The sequence below is a fragment of the Onychomys torridus genome, chromosome 13, assembly GCF_903995425.1.
Source record: "Onychomys torridus chromosome 13, mOncTor1.1, whole genome shotgun sequence".
In the NCBI taxonomy this organism is placed as follows: Eukaryota; Metazoa; Chordata; class Mammalia; order Rodentia; family Cricetidae; genus Onychomys; species Onychomys torridus.
Window position 1 is genome coordinate 6,189,529 of NC_050455.1, and position 15,583 is coordinate 6,205,111.

At 42.2% G+C, this 15,583-nt stretch overlaps 1 protein-coding gene across 1 annotated transcript; it reads right to left on the reverse strand.

Annotated features, from left to right (window-relative positions):
- Positions 1–13,427: 13,427 nt before the first annotated feature.
- Positions 13,428–15,071, reverse strand: Chst9 (carbohydrate sulfotransferase 9). The gene has a single exon (XM_036205143.1). The coding sequence runs from the start codon at positions 15,059–15,061 to the stop codon at positions 13,994–13,996; it is 1,068 nt and encodes a 355-aa protein (XP_036061036.1). The 5' UTR covers positions 15,062–15,071; the 3' UTR covers positions 13,428–13,993.
- Between the last annotated feature and the right edge of the window lie 512 nt (positions 15,072–15,583).

Here is a 15,583-nt window from a genome sequence, read left to right on the forward strand (position 1 = left end):
TGCTGAGGGAGTGAGAGACATTGAGACAACCAGAATTCTAGAGCAACAGAAACAGAACTGTGCAGAGTGGGAATGAGGTGTCGGGAACAGTAGCAATCTACAGAACACTTAGCAAACACTCGTATATGTGGGTTTTCTGTACCTAATCTATGCAGTAAGCACTGCTACCTTCATTTATGAGATAAGAAAAGCTATCACTCAGAGGAGCTAAATCAATCACAGGATTTGAAAGTTGAAGGTGTATAATTCAAACTTAGTTCTTACCGATGTCAAGTGCCAGGTTCTTGCCCACCATAGTATAGTGTACTGCTTCCTCATAACACATGGATGCCCAGAGTAAAGCAATTAATCAGAGCCAAGGCAGAGGTGAGAAACAACACTTCCTTTATCTGTGTTCAGAGATGAGGACTACTGGGAAGGAAATGGAGGTTTGTTGTATGCTCTTATAGAGGAATAGGATGAGTAAACCCAGGAGACAGAAAACCAAACAGTACCCGGGGTTATGATCAGTCTGGATTACTGAGAGTAAGTTGAGAAGCAGGAAGGACTGACCAAAGCTGTATCTAGAGAAGACAGAGGTTTACGGAAGATGGTACTTTCTCCAGTGAGGCTCTACATCCCAAAAGTTCCAGAATCTTCCAAACACCTCTGACTGTCCAAACAACTGAGCCTGTGGAGAACATTTCACATTTGAGCCACATGAAGAGCCAGTGGTATCTTCTCTGAAACACCAATTCAGACACCATAGTCAGAGTCTTCAACAGATGAATCTGAGGAGATAGCTCGGTGAATAAGAGCACATGCTGCACAAACACGATGACCTCAGTTCCATGTTCCATCACCTACATAAAAATCCAGACATGGCAATAACTATAAGCCTACCATGTTGGCGAAGGGTAGGGTAGGGACAGGAGGATTGCTGTGGCTTTCTGGCTTTTGTTCTAGTGCTAGGTTCAGTGAGAGATCCCCCTCTCAAGCAAATAAGTTGATAATAAGTGTTAGAGCAGGGGATCCAACATCCTTTTCTGACCTCCACCACATGTATAGGTGCATGTACCTACCCACACACATGTGCATGCATACAAACACCTTCAATTTACACACAGGCTGGAAAGAATCACTTGGGATTAGCAGCCTAAGGGTGGTTTTGAAGCAAGGAGATTGGCAGAGATTCCCCAGGCAGAGTGGGTAAGTGACCTGATAGAAGTCATTGGTGTGGGATGGGTAGTATCATATTTTGGGAGTCATGAGAAAATCCTTAGAGAAGGAAGAGAAGAGGACACTATGGAAATAGCATTTGACAATGGGGGAAACAGTGAGAGGTGTGTTGGAGAAGTGTTCTAGTTCAGCTTGGCTGGGCAGTAGTGGAGTTGGTGCGGTTGATTGAGCTGGGAAGAGATTGTAGTTTTGTGAGCCCCAAGGCCAGGCAATAAGATGCTTAGCCAAGACGCTTGTGATGGAAGCTTAGTGATGCTGTAAACTGTTTTTTTCAGCATGTGTAGAGTGGATTAGAGGAGAGAATTATGCATGTAATGTAATACTACTCAGCCTTGGAGAGGATGGACATTCTGATTCATGGTACATAGATGAACCTTGTGGACGTTAAACTAAGTGGAACAGGCCAGAGAGAAGGATAGCTGCTATGTGAGTCTCCTTACATGAGAATCTACTTAAAGTCGATGGATCCCTGGGCGTAGAGAGAACGATGGTTGCCAGCGGCATGGGAAGGGAAAGAGTGGAGTTGCTTAATGGGCAGAGACCATTTTTGAAGATGGATGATTTCTGTCCGTGGCATTTCTCATTGCTCTGACCAAATCCCCATAAGAAATGACTTAAAAGAGAAAGTTTATTTCGACTGACAGTTTAGGAACACAGTGATCTAGACCATGATGGTGGGGAGGACAGGCTGCAGGAGCAGGAAGTCGCTAAGCATTGTGTGACTACATCAGGAATTAGACAGCAGACAGGAAGTGGAGCCCGCTATGACCTCTTACAGCCTACTCCCAGTGATCTGCTTCCTTCAGGGAGTCTCCACCTCCAACCTTCCCAGAGACACCATCAGTATTCCCACAGGGGAGCTTGTGAGGAAACTTCACATTTAAACCACAGTGGTGCTACCGTTTTTAAAGCCCCCCAAAGACTTACTGTTCAAGAATTAGTCCCAATCTCAGTGCTATTAGATGAAATAGAAGCTTGTGGGGCTGAAACTTAGTAGGGAATCCTTGTCATTAGAGGCTTGCCTTGAGGGCATAGAGGGGCCCACCCCACACCTCTTCCTCTTTCTTTTGTATCTCAGCTCTAGTGAACTCCACTATGGTGGTCTGCCTGGTTATAGGCCCTCAAAAAGGAGCAACCAGTTACAGATGGAAACATCTGAAACTCTGAGGCCCAATAAGCTCCCCTCTTTGTGTCCTGACTACTTCAGCTGTGTGTGACATTACTGGGAAGCTGAGACACACTTATGGAGAGAGGGGACAGTGTACAACTGGGAAGTATTAATGCCACTGAATTGTACACTGAAAGATGATGGGGTGGGGCCTGGAGAGATGCTCAGTGGCTAAGGGTACATGCTCCTCTTTCAGAGTGCCCATGTTGGGCAGTTCACAACTCCCTATGGCTCCTTTTTCTGGCTTTTCTTGGGAATGTGCATTCATGTTCACATACCCTCAGGCAGATACACACATATAACATAATTAAAAGTAAGATAAAATAAAAACAAAAAGGTTAAGGCTAGAGCTTGGGAGGTAATTCAGAGAGTAGACTGATGGTCTTGCAAGCAGAAAACCCTGGATTTGATTCTCTAAATCCACATTGGGGGTGTGTGCACCTGGCATGGTACACACGTGAAATCTGAGACTGGCGTGGCAGATTCAGTCAGATGACTGCCTTACTGGCTATAACCTAGGCTAACCAATGAGTTCTGAGCCAATAATAAACATGAAAACCTACAACAATACAAGGTAGGCAGTATTCCGGGCATGACAACCAAGGCTAAGCTCTGGCTTCCACATGTACATACATCCATGTGTGTACACGTGCATCCACCCACACACACATGCAATGACAAAGGAGGGGAAGAAAAGAAAAGCAGACTTATTTTCAGAGGCCCTTTCTCTCCAACAGTCCAGGTGAGAGTTCATGTTGTGAAATTGTAACCGGAACCACAAGAAATGCCGTAGTTGTGTGTCAGTCAGAACGGGTCTAGTGTGGCTCAGGTGAGATGGTTCAATGAAAAGGTGAGAGAGACAAACCTTTAATGGAGTCCAAGGAAAAGGATGTTTTTTTGTCATTTAAGGTAAATTGCAAAATACTTCCTGGGGCACTCACTCTCAAACTAATAACCCAAATAGCAAGTATTTTCCATTTTTCATCATGTTAGGTCAATTTGAAAACAGCTTTCTACTTTTTATTGGAGAAACTCAGCTTGTCTTCACTATGCTCAATGTGCAGTCAAGTTGCCAAAAATGCTTAAAGGCCCATTTGTCTTTTGTGTTTCAAACGGGGGAAAGTTTCCATTTCCCACTTCATTCTGAAAGCTTTCAGAAAGTTGGGGCAGTGCCCCTTGCTGTCCTCATAACTCACTTCATCATTTCAGCTCTAGTTCCTGTGCTTGGCAGACATCAGGCGCCAACATTCTGCTTCCCAAGTGCTCAGTATCCCAGAGGACTTTGGTACCACATCTTGCTGACCTGCCTCTAAGCCGAGGGACTTTCAACTTTTCAACAAAGTGACAAAATGCGAAGACTCATCTTTATTATCACTAATAATTGACCAGGACTTACAAAAAATAACCACACACACACACACACACACACACACACACACACACTATAACACCCCACCCCCACACATACCACACCCACACACATACCCCACACACATATCACACCACACACACACACCACACATATACACACACCCCACAGATATCACACCACACATACACCCCACGCATATCACACCACACACACACAGACACACACACACACACACACACCACACATACCACACTACATGTACACACCCACCCACCACACACACATACACACACACAACACACATACACACACAACATACACACATACCACACTACACACACACACACACACACACAAACACCCCCCAACAATCCCACACACCCCACACATATACACATACCACACCTCTCCTAACACACACACACACACACACACACACAGACCTTCAAAATTTGATACTTGTAAGAATCACTCCAAGAAACCCCCCAACTGATTCCCACCTGGGTGTCATAATGACCCCGATTCAGAGAACCTTGGATTTCCTTTTTTTAAACAAAAATTTTAAAAACTTAATTTAATAAATTTAACAAGTGTTTAACTTTCCTGAAGACTAGTCAACCTAATAATATCATCAATTTAAATTGGTAGATATTCTAGCACTCCAGTGTATTTCCACATATATTTCTGAATATGTTTCTAAACTTTGGAAACATTTTGAGTAAGTAAATGAATTAAATGAGGTAATATAGTTGGCCATGGGTCTCCCGGTGTGTGAGGCCAAGTCTGTTTTCGTTTTGTCCAGCTCTCTAAGTGGAGAAGTTGGAAGTAAAGTAACAAAAACTAGTGGAACGCCACTGGGAATTGCTAAATCAGCAGAAAGACAACAGCTCTCAGGGCCAGAAAGGTCAGGAGCTAAGCGCTCAGACTCAGCAGGAGATTTGGTCACTCTCAGAGCAGAGCAAAGGTGGTAACTCTGTAAAGAGCAGAGGCTTTGAAGATGAGTTGTAGAAAAGTTCTCTGCAGGCTGGGGAGGTGACTGGAGGTTAAGGACACACACAGCCTCTGCAGAAGGCCTGAGTTCTGTCCCAACATTCATGCTGGGTAGCTTACAACCAACTAAAACTTCATCTCTAGGGGATCCAATGTTCTTTCCTGAACTTTGTATGGACTTACATGCAAGTGCACAGACTAACATGCACACACACACACACACACACACACACACACACACACACACGCACAATGTATTGGTTTGAAAGAAAATAGCCCCCAAAGAGAGTAGCACTATTAAGAGGTGTGGCCTTGTTGGAGTAGGTATGGCTTTGCTGGAGGAAGTGCACTGTGGAGGTGGGCTTTGAGGTATCATATATGTGGTGGTGTCATGCTCAGTGAGACAGTTCACTTCCTGTCGTTGTTTTTGGATCAACATGTAAAATTCTCCAGCACCATGTCTGTCCGCATGCCACCCTCTCACAGCCGCCATGCTCCCTGCCATGATGATAATAGACTAAACCTCTAAAACTGTAAGCCCACATCTCAATGAAATATTTGCCGGGGTCATGGTGTCCCTTCACAGCATTAGAAACTCAGACACACACACACACACACACACACACACACACACACACACACACACACCAAAAACAAAAAGGGTAGAGCAGTAGAAGCCAGTCCCTGACCCTAGGTCCCAAGGTCCCAAAGGTATTAGATAATGCCTCATTTCTGCAGAAAGAATTGCAAGGAGTGCTGTCATCCGAGACACCTAGCAGCTAAGACAGAAAGATGTCCAAGAAATATATTGGAGTTCCCCAACATCTCTGTTGTTGGTCCAAATAGACTTCTTCAAATGTTGGAAGTTTGTCTGGAAAGCCAACTGGGTGTGGTGCTAGAGATTAAGTAGCATCCCAAGGGAGGATGCAGACACTCACCAGACAGCAGCATTACACAATATAGATACCACCATGAAGACCGTACAAACAGCACCATGCTCAGTAAGCACTTCTCCTTTGCAAGCTTGGTAGGTGAAGAAAGAGCAGATGTTGGAAAGGGAGGCATCAGGAAGCCAGGCAGGTGGAGGGAATGGCTGACTGGAGGGATCTTTAGGCAGCCTCGCCTGTCTCAATTATTTTCAAATGGATTTGGGGTAACAAATCTGTTGTTGATGAAAAGGTTCCAGTGTTAAAATGTTGGCAAGTAAGAAATATTAAGTCAAATGCATCGTAGGCGAAGCCAAATATGTCTGTTTCTAAATCTGGCCTGTGGACTGCTGTGTGTGGTCTTTGGCGCCAGACACTTAGTTCAACTCTGGCTCTGGTTAGTTATTAAGCCTCTGACACTCAGGTTCCTCATTTACAACATGCTGGGTAGACTAAAAGCTCATTTTCATAAAGAATTAGGCATGTTGTTCATGTCATTGAACACATGTGCATAAGATATTTTTCTAGTGTCTGCTACTTAAAAGACCTCAGCTCTTCTACAGATTGAAATTTGTTTTGTTTTAATTTTTTTCTTCCAAGAGTAATAGAAATACAATTGAATAAAAGACCACTAAATTTACATCTCTCTTTTAGGTGAGTAACTTACAGATAAGTGAAGTAATGCTTGAAACGACAAAAGAAAGTCACCTTTGTTTAGCAAAAAATCGATGAAAGTGTCCACTTCTTGCCATGATGTTTCCAACATAGGAGTCAAAATACCAGCCTCAGAACATTTGCATGTTTGGAGCGACAGTGTCTGTATATTATTTCCAACTTTGCGTACTATGGGGTGGAGGGCAGTATTAGGGTTGGGGTAGACAAAGAAAATCATGGACATCTACAAATGGTCGACTCACTTGATTTTACAGCAAAGAGCATACATATAGCACAACTAACTCCTAGCACACCTGGTGGAAACATTTCCTCAGTGTTCTGACTCTCCTTTGGGATGCCTCACCCTTTCTGACTCTCCCCATTCCCAGGCTATTTCCACCAAGGAAAAGAGATCATATGGCATTTTAGCTGTCCATAGCCTCTACTCTTTTTATCCCTTTTGCTGATGAAGTAAAAGTGACCTGCTTCCTGCTAGCACTGAGGATTCTACCCATATAAGAATCCAACAGAGAACAGCAAGTTGCTTACAGATTCGAATGCTAGCTTCCATAGAGTCCAGAGTGGCTATAGCCAATCACCAGAGGGTTCCTTTTTTTTTTTTTTTTTAAAGTCTGTGTGTGTGTTGCATGGATGGGCTCATGTGTGATATTGACATTGTCTTTTTCTGCTCACTTATTTTCTATTTACTTAGAAAGAGTCTATTGCTGAACAGAGCTGGTCTAGCTAGCCTGCCTGTCCTGGGGACCTCCTGTCTCCACTTCCTGAGTGGGCCACCAAGCCTGCTTGCTTTTATGCAGGTGCTGAGGATCTGAATCCTGGTCCTAACCCTTGTGTGGCAAGCTCTTCATTCAACTGAGCTGTCTCTCTGGATCCAGCTCATGGGTTCTGAGCAATTGTGGTTCTCTGAAGGGTAAGCGAGACTTCTTTGCAGTGAGTAGAATTTCCCTTCTGGCCCTTGTCACAAGTTTTCAAACCTCAGTGCTTGTATAACATAACCAATGAGGTCCACTTTTAAGTTGGGCTGGTGTAAGTCAGTCATGTAATCAGCTAAAGAGCCAAAACACCAGGACCACCCCCTTTAGTTCCTCTGGCTTAACTCTTCCCTCCAGGTCCACCAGTCTTTCAAGTGTCTGGAAACCGTAAATGAGTATAAGAACTAATAGAAATGCCCTTAATCTTGGCACCGAAGCGTTCTCACAGTGGCTGGCCATGCCCTGCTCTGATAGACCCAGGATAGAGTGAACCAAATTCACACACATCTCTTCTTCTTTGAATGGACAAGTCCATAGATCTTGGAAAAGCTAAGATACATTCCAATGATAACAGAGATTTCAAACTTTAAAAATAGAATTATTTGGGTTGGGGATTTAGCTCAGTGGTAGAAAGAGCACTTGCCTAACAAGTGCAAGGCCCTGGGTTCAGTCCTCAGCTCTGGGGGAAAAAAAACAAAACAAAAACAAAACTAGAGTTATTTATTTTTAGGGCTGCATGTGTGCATGTGTACTTTGTGTGTATGAAGTTCACAAGGAGGATGAAAGTGGGTGTTGGATCTCCTGGAACTACAGTTACAGATAGTTGTGAGCTGCCAAGTGTGTGCTGGGACCCACATCTAGGTCTTCTACAAGAGTGACAAACACCCTTAACTGCTGAGCCATCTAGCCAGCCCTGACGACAGCAATTGTATATCCATAATAGGCAGTACAAGCAACAAGCAAGCAGATGATAGAGGGAAAAAGTGGTGGTGGGGGGAAGTGTGTCTGCATTAACTCTAGAAAGATCTGATGCTTGTCATGTGAAGCACGAATAATTTTCCTTTTCCCATGGATCTGATTGATTGTCTACGATGAGATGACATTTGAAAATGACCTAAAGAGATTCCTCGGGGAGTTACGGTGACAGTAATGTATGACGGTCCTGGGTATAGACACATAGAGAGGAAAGCATTATGATTAGCTGTGACACTCCCTAAGCTGAGGCTTAGGGACAGGAAGGGAGGATGGATGACATGGATTTGAATAGATAGGCATAGAAGGGCAGGGTCTTGGGGAAGACAAGAGAGGCCAGCGAGGGACTCAGCAGTTGTGAGAACTGAGCAATGGGATGTTCTGTTGAACTCCCCGATTGCACTCTTTTCAGGGACTGTGCTTCACAGGAGAAGCCTTCACATTCTACCTCAGTGGGCATTTGCACAAACCTTTCCTCAGACTCTCTTCTGGAATCTTCCTGCATCTAGGCTTATCTGACGCTTAGACGGTTCTGGAGATTAACTCATTCCTGACAGATGCCTAGGAGGTTTTACCAAGATTCTCTCTGAGCCGTAACCATCTTCAGTATGTATGTGGGGTGGTTTGAATGAAAAGGCCCCCATAGGCTCAAAGGGAGTGGCACTATTGGGTGGTGTGGCCTTGTTGGAGGAAGGGTGTTGTCACTGGGCAGTCAGGCCCAGTGTCACTCTCTCTTCCTGCTGATCCAGAGCTCTCAGGTACCTCCCCAGTACCATGTCTGCCTGTGCCCACCAGGCTTCCCACCACGGCAATAAAGAACTAAACCTCTAAAGTGTAAGCCAGCCCTAATTAAACATTTTCCTTTATAAGGGTTGTTGTGGTCACAGTGTCTCTTCACAGCAAAAGGAACCCTAACAAAGACATAGTGTATACCACATTGTATGTTGTCAGGTGCTGTTTGAGTTCACTGAGAAGCAGCCTTTGGAAGTGGAGTTGCCCCCAGTTTCAGACCCAAGTGTTTGTCTCATAGTGTCCTCAAAGGGCCTTTGTCTGGGGATGGACTGCCGTAAAACACTGCCCTTGAAAACAGGCATTTCCCGATCCATCCATGATACAGAAGTGCCGGAGATAGAAATGGGAAGCCAAGAGTCCAGCCATGGAGACTGGGGACTCCAGCTGGCCTAATCTTCCTTGCTTATGTCCCAGGGAATTCTGTGAGCACATAATTTGATGTTATTTCCATGGATTGCTATTTTTTGGTTATTCACCTGGCAGTACATCTACTCTGACCAGACTCTCTTGGTCAAGTGTTTTTATTAGGCTAAACTTGTTTCATGGACTCCTCTACTCTTTCAAAAATACTATGTTTCTTGAGCAAGTATGGCTAAAGAGTACAGCAGATACCTAAAGACTCATTTCTTTCAAAATCATAGAACATATCAGCTTAACTCAGTAGTAATAAAGAGATGAGCTGACCTGAAATGCAATAACTAGGAAGCTAAGTACATGACCATATCCAAATATTCTCCTTTTGGTGTGGTAGTACACACCTTTATTCCCAGCACTTTGGAGGCAGAGGCATGCTGATCTCGATGAATCTGAGGCCAGTCTAGTCTACAGAGGGAGTCAGGACTGATAGCATTACATAGTGAGAGATTGTCTCAAAAATACTTTAAGATTATAATATGAAATTTTCACTTTTAGTCTAAAAATATAGTCTAAAAATAAGTTTGTTAGTGGGGCTCCCTGGCTCCCTGTGGATTACTAGCTGTGTCTCCTCTGACAACTCACCTGAGCACTTTGCTTCTAGTTCTCTTATTATATGTGGGAAGGAAGGGGGCTGCTTACACCAGCACTGAAGCTAGAGTGGCTGGAGGAATTACACAGATGAATATATGCAAAACTTTTAAAGAGTGCCTGATGCACAGTAAATATGGAAACATGTTCTGTATGATAATGATACTGTTAGTAATTATAATTGAGGAGGAATTTTCCTTAAGGTAGGATTAAACTGAGTTTACTTTGGTCTAAAGTTCCCAGGTGGGTAAAGTCTACTGATTAGTATTTTCTGAAATAGTAGACCACACTGAGGATGTTGGCTGCAGGCAAGGCTCTGCTACTCCACATGCCAGGGAGGCCCAGGACTGAAGATCCCCAAGATGCCAAAGGAGAGGCCACAGCAGGGGGATGCTCACTACCACCCAGCCTATTTGTCTCCAATTCTGATAACTCCTCCAGATACACATCAAAGCTGCTCTGATATTTAAAATTCTGTGTACCTGCATATATGTGGCACTTTGCTAAATACTATTTATTTTAAAGGATAGAGAATAAGTTCTCACAAAACGCAAGATTTTCCCCCTTTTTCTAATTATGAAGGGCAGCCAAGTAGTTCTTGACTTGCTGGGGAATATTTTATAGACTGTGAAGTTGGAGAAGATAGCATGAGGCCTCACATTTCCATCGACTTAATGGGTATTTCCAAACACACATGAGGAAATCAGAAAATGGGGTATTTTGTACCTATACATCCTGTTACAGGTTGTAGTAGTCTCTGGGGGCAATCATAGCAATCATGCCTACGCATAGGCGGTTTCCAGTTAAGTAACTGTGGTTTCAGATTCATTTCCAGCTTACCTTATAGGAATTCCAGACAGGAATAGCACATGAAGAGTCTTACCAGCTACTGCCCAGTATTAAAGCAAATAGGTACTTGAGGGCTTCTTCAGAGGATGTGTAATCACATCTCATGTGTACTGATCTTAAAATGGGAAAGTTGGGCATCTGCAAGGTTGAGTCTGGACTAGTTCCCTTGCCTTTCCATTAATGAAATTATTTGTCCAGTGGTGCGTCGCATGGATTGCTGTATACAAGCAGATACTATGAATGTGAACTTGAGTCGGTCCACAAAAGAGGACAGTTTGAGGCAGATGCATGAAGCAGGTTCTTAAATACAACAACAGATCTAGGATGGTGACTGGCTTCATTGGCTCTGACAAAGTCATCTAAAGGAGAGGGTCTATAGTAGGTTGTTATTCAGTGAGAAAGGTCAAAGCCAGTCTATTGAATGCATGGCTGTGCATGGTATCTGCCTTGGAGTCTATTTGAGAAAGGGGTGAAGAGTGACCATTAGTTATGTAGGCAGAAAAAGTCAGAAAAGGACAAGTGGAGCTGTCCTCTCTTAGCCAAGGCAGGTGTGCTCCGAACTCCCCTGTGGATGCCTGAAGGTACAGGGAGTACCTAACTCTGTATAGGTTACTCTTTTCCCCTTCATGCCTACATACCAATGGTGAAGTTTAATTTATAAATTAGACATAGTAAGGGATTAAGAATAACTAATAAAAAGAAAACACTCATGAAAATACACTGTAATAAAATGTATGGCAATGTGTTATCACTTACTCTTTCTCTTAAAACACCTTGTTGGAATGCACTCACCTTTTTTCTAATAATGTTAGCTCCATGAGATGAAGTGAGGTCACATTACAGGTTTGTGATGTAACCCAAGACTATCACTTGAAGGCACTTAAACACGAACACTGTTGTCCCAGGAAAGTCAAGTTGATAACCACAATGGCTCCCACTGGTAGGAGCATAAACAATGTGGGTGTGCTGGTTAAAGGGTTGATTGAGATTTCAGGTTAAATAGAGAGGAAGTGAGAAATTACATCCTAGAATGTTGCACAATTTAAAACGTATGCGTTGTTTATTTCTGAAAGTTTCTGTTTAGTATTTTCACACTGTGGTGCAAAAGGGTTGGTAGTTGGGACTCCAAAACGTAAAACCACAGGCACAGTGGCATCATGTCATAGCAAATGTCACAGAGTGACTATTGGGGAGAACACTGCATTATCCTTCTCTCTCCTTACTTCTCCACCAGTAAAGGTTTTGTGTATATTTAAATAGGGCATACAAATATGTCCCCTCCCCCAGTGTATGAGAAATGCTAATACCAGAGAGTATTTTCATTTTTCCTTTCCAGAGCTATAAAAGTGTGTGGGGGAGAGGTTTAAAAATATATTTTTGCTGTTTTCATTATTTCTTATTTCCACTTAGGAATGCTGCTTTTGTAGCAGGTGCTGTCTAAAATGAGCTTTGAGTGATGTGAGAATAAATGTTTATCTTTTCTCTTTTATCTTTCTCAGAAAAAGATAATTTCAAGGTCTCTAAGTTGCTAGGAACCCACTGTACCCAGTACTGAACACTTTAATTTATATAATTTAGATTACTCGGCTAGGGGTATGGTCTAGAGGCATAAAGAAATGGGGTGGAAAGTAGGCAAAGGTTGGTGTGCAGAGTTGAATACTGCTGCTGATGTGGCCTCACTGCAGTTCCCCCACTCATGTGAGATGTGGAGGAGATAGGGCGGGTGTGTGCAGAGTGAAGCAATTTATGAATACTCAGCCATGAAATGGAAAATCAAAATGAGACACGTATGACTATAAGGATCTCGGTCTATTAATATTCAAATATTAAGACCTAGCTTTCTTTGCAAGACAGCTGAATATTTACTGATCAAAAACGATAGTGTAGGAAGAGAAACATATTTAAGAAAAACATTTCCACAGGATTTGATTGACATGTGGTTTGCTTAAGTCAGGGTAGTAGTTAACTAATTAAAATGTACTTCTCATCTGAATGTGTCTTTAAATTTAAGATCCCTTGGAAAAAATTTCCAAAGTGCATTACAACTTTTCATAAGGGTGACACATGGTCCTATTTTCCAAAGACTTTGATTTAATATTTGAATGCAATGGCATTTGACTTTGTTAGTACAGAGTATTTAAACTTAAGAAGAAAATACCTTAATTTGCTTATGCATAAGCCTATTAAAAACATTTCTGGGGGCTCTTGTTATGTTTATTCTCTAGAACATAACCTGTCTTTGAAGTGGTATATTAGTTCTTAAAAAGTTATTCCCAAGCTGAATAATTAGACTGCAAACCAAAGCTATTCTTAGAGTGCATTCCACACAGAAAGCGCTGCACATGGAGCTTTGATTCAAGTAATATTCTTATAAAACTGTTATTGTTAGAGCTCTATATTCAGAACGGCAACTCTTGGTTTTGATGATTATTCCATCCTGAAACAATTGCCCCCTTTCCAATTAAAGCAGAATTAAGAGCACATTTCTATCTGATGATGTTTAGAAATGAAGACCTGCTTGGTTGTGCTCATTTGTCTCTTCTTGGGGGTTCAACCTCCTTCCTCCCCCCAGACCCCCCCACAAAAAGAAAAGAAAGCAAATCAATCCCCTGAAGCTTTTCCTGGAAGAGAAAGGTGGCTTTTGTTGTTTTGATCTTAGCATGTTGTGCATTTTTGCTGGCTGTTAATAAAAAAGCCAGAGCTTCATCTGTTTTTCTGCTCTATTGTTATATTGTAAATCACAGAATGCCTCCAGATCGATAGTAAAATGCCTATGCCCAAACATTTCAGAATGGATTCATCATCACAGTAGATAGTGAGATCCATGAGGATAATAAGACCACCACCCAGTCATCTGATGCATGTGCCACAGACTGCTAAAATGCGAACATGGTTGATGATAGATGCCAGGATTTGGATACATAGTTCTCTCCATTTTTGACCCCCTTATTTTACATGCAAGAGGCTTTCTTGGTTAATGTAACAGCTGGCTAGATTATTGCTTCCATGGTATAAGTCACAATGCCAAAACAGCCCTTTCTCCAACATTTAAAAGCACATCAAGTTGTTTACATGTCTCCTTGAGATGATTTTCCAATAACTTTGTGCCAATTGCTGTCATACTCTTTGGTTTAGAAAAAAAAAATCTTCATTCAATCAAGACAACTTCACTTAGTTAAATTTCCCCCATACAGAGAATTGTAGGAAAATTACAGTAGTTGATTTCAGGCCATCATCATTAAGTCAATGCAGGGCTTTAGAAAATGAATGCAAATTACAAATGTGGAGCTGTGTAATTGAACATCAAATAGTCCAAGTGGTAGAAGTCATAGATGAGCTGTCTCTCCGCTCTGCTCAGGTCCTTTAAGTACCGCCTTACCACTCGAGCGCTGGTTCTTTCATCAGAGGAGTGCCGATCCTTAAAGTTTGGAAACTTCAGCTCCTTTGGAGCACCAATCAGCTGGAGAAAGTAATTGGCATCTTCTTCCAATGATTCAAACTTCCCTACAAAGTTGTAGTTGATCAAACACGGATAACACAGTTTGCTGACCCGTTCCCAGTGGATATCCATTCCTACTGGACGGTGAGCATCCAGCAAATAGGAGACGAATTCTTTGAATTTCACTCCAGATCCATTATTCACTGTTTCTGCATAGACATTTGGTCGGTATTTCTTTATAATTGCCTTCCCAAACACTGGATGGTAATAACTATTGGGATGCTCGAATTTATCTCTAAATGCTGACACTAATCTTTCCATGGGATCTCGAACAAACACAACTTTGGTATAGGTATTCAAACGCATGTATATTCCTTTTAAGTCAAAGCTATTTAATGTCTTCAGATGCTTCCCATAGTGCACAGTACCATGAGAAATATTGTATGTAGAGGAAGCTAATCCATTTAGGACCATCAGAACCCTTTTCCAATTAGAGCAGCCAGCCTTTGGTACTTCACAGTACAGGATTTTGTGTTTGTCTTCTACATAGATCCTAGATACCATTCGAAAAAGGTTGGACGGGGGATCATTTACTCCACCGTATTTCTTGCAAAACTCATGAAGGAAAGACCTACGTTTCTCTTGGGTTGCACCTGCTTTCTGCCAACTGTGGCCTTGGACTGAACTTTTGTTTAAGGGCTGAGTGACCAATGGCCAGTTCATTTCAATGGGCTTCTGAAAGACTTGAGGCTCAGCTCCTTGATATGTTCCTATTAAGTTATCTGTTGATGACTGGGGAGCTGCTCTGTTCTCCCCTTGTGAATAGGTTCTTTTCCATAAAACCCTAGTTGGTCTCCCCAAGTTGAGTGGATTTCCTGTTTTCTTGTTTAGGTCCTCAGGCATGTGTACCTCAGAGTTCTGTTAAAATAGGAAAAAGACATATTAGATGCACATTTAGAAGTCTGTGGATAGTGGATAAATAACTTTGCATATTTGTTTTCAGATGTTACAGAGAAGAGCATCCTAAGTATAAGCTGGGAGAAACAATTTAGCAAGGCAGGCTGAATATACAATTTATAGTAAGATTTTTATTCACAGAAAATCCAGCAATAAAAACAAAAATTAGTATCCTTAAGAAAGAGATGAGAGGGCCCTGAAAGTTCTGTCTTGATTTTGCCTGTAATGCAATGGAATAAACCTCAGTCATTCTGTGCCTTAGTGACTCACTGAGTCAGCTATCTCCAAGTAGTATTACTGAATGGCCATGCAACCCAGACAACAACAATCTTTTGTTGTTTTAGGGGCAGGTACTTTGTAATATATAGAAGAGTTTAAATTCATAAACTACAACTTAAAATTGTAACAAGACTAATTATCAAACCCTAACAAACATTTCAGTTTCATCAGAGTTTACCAAAAGTAATG

Coding starts and splice junctions, on each gene's coding strand:
- Chst9 (XM_036205143.1), bottom strand. CDS start 15,061: ATGCCTGAGGACCTAAACAAGAAAACAGGAAATCCACTCAACTTGGGG.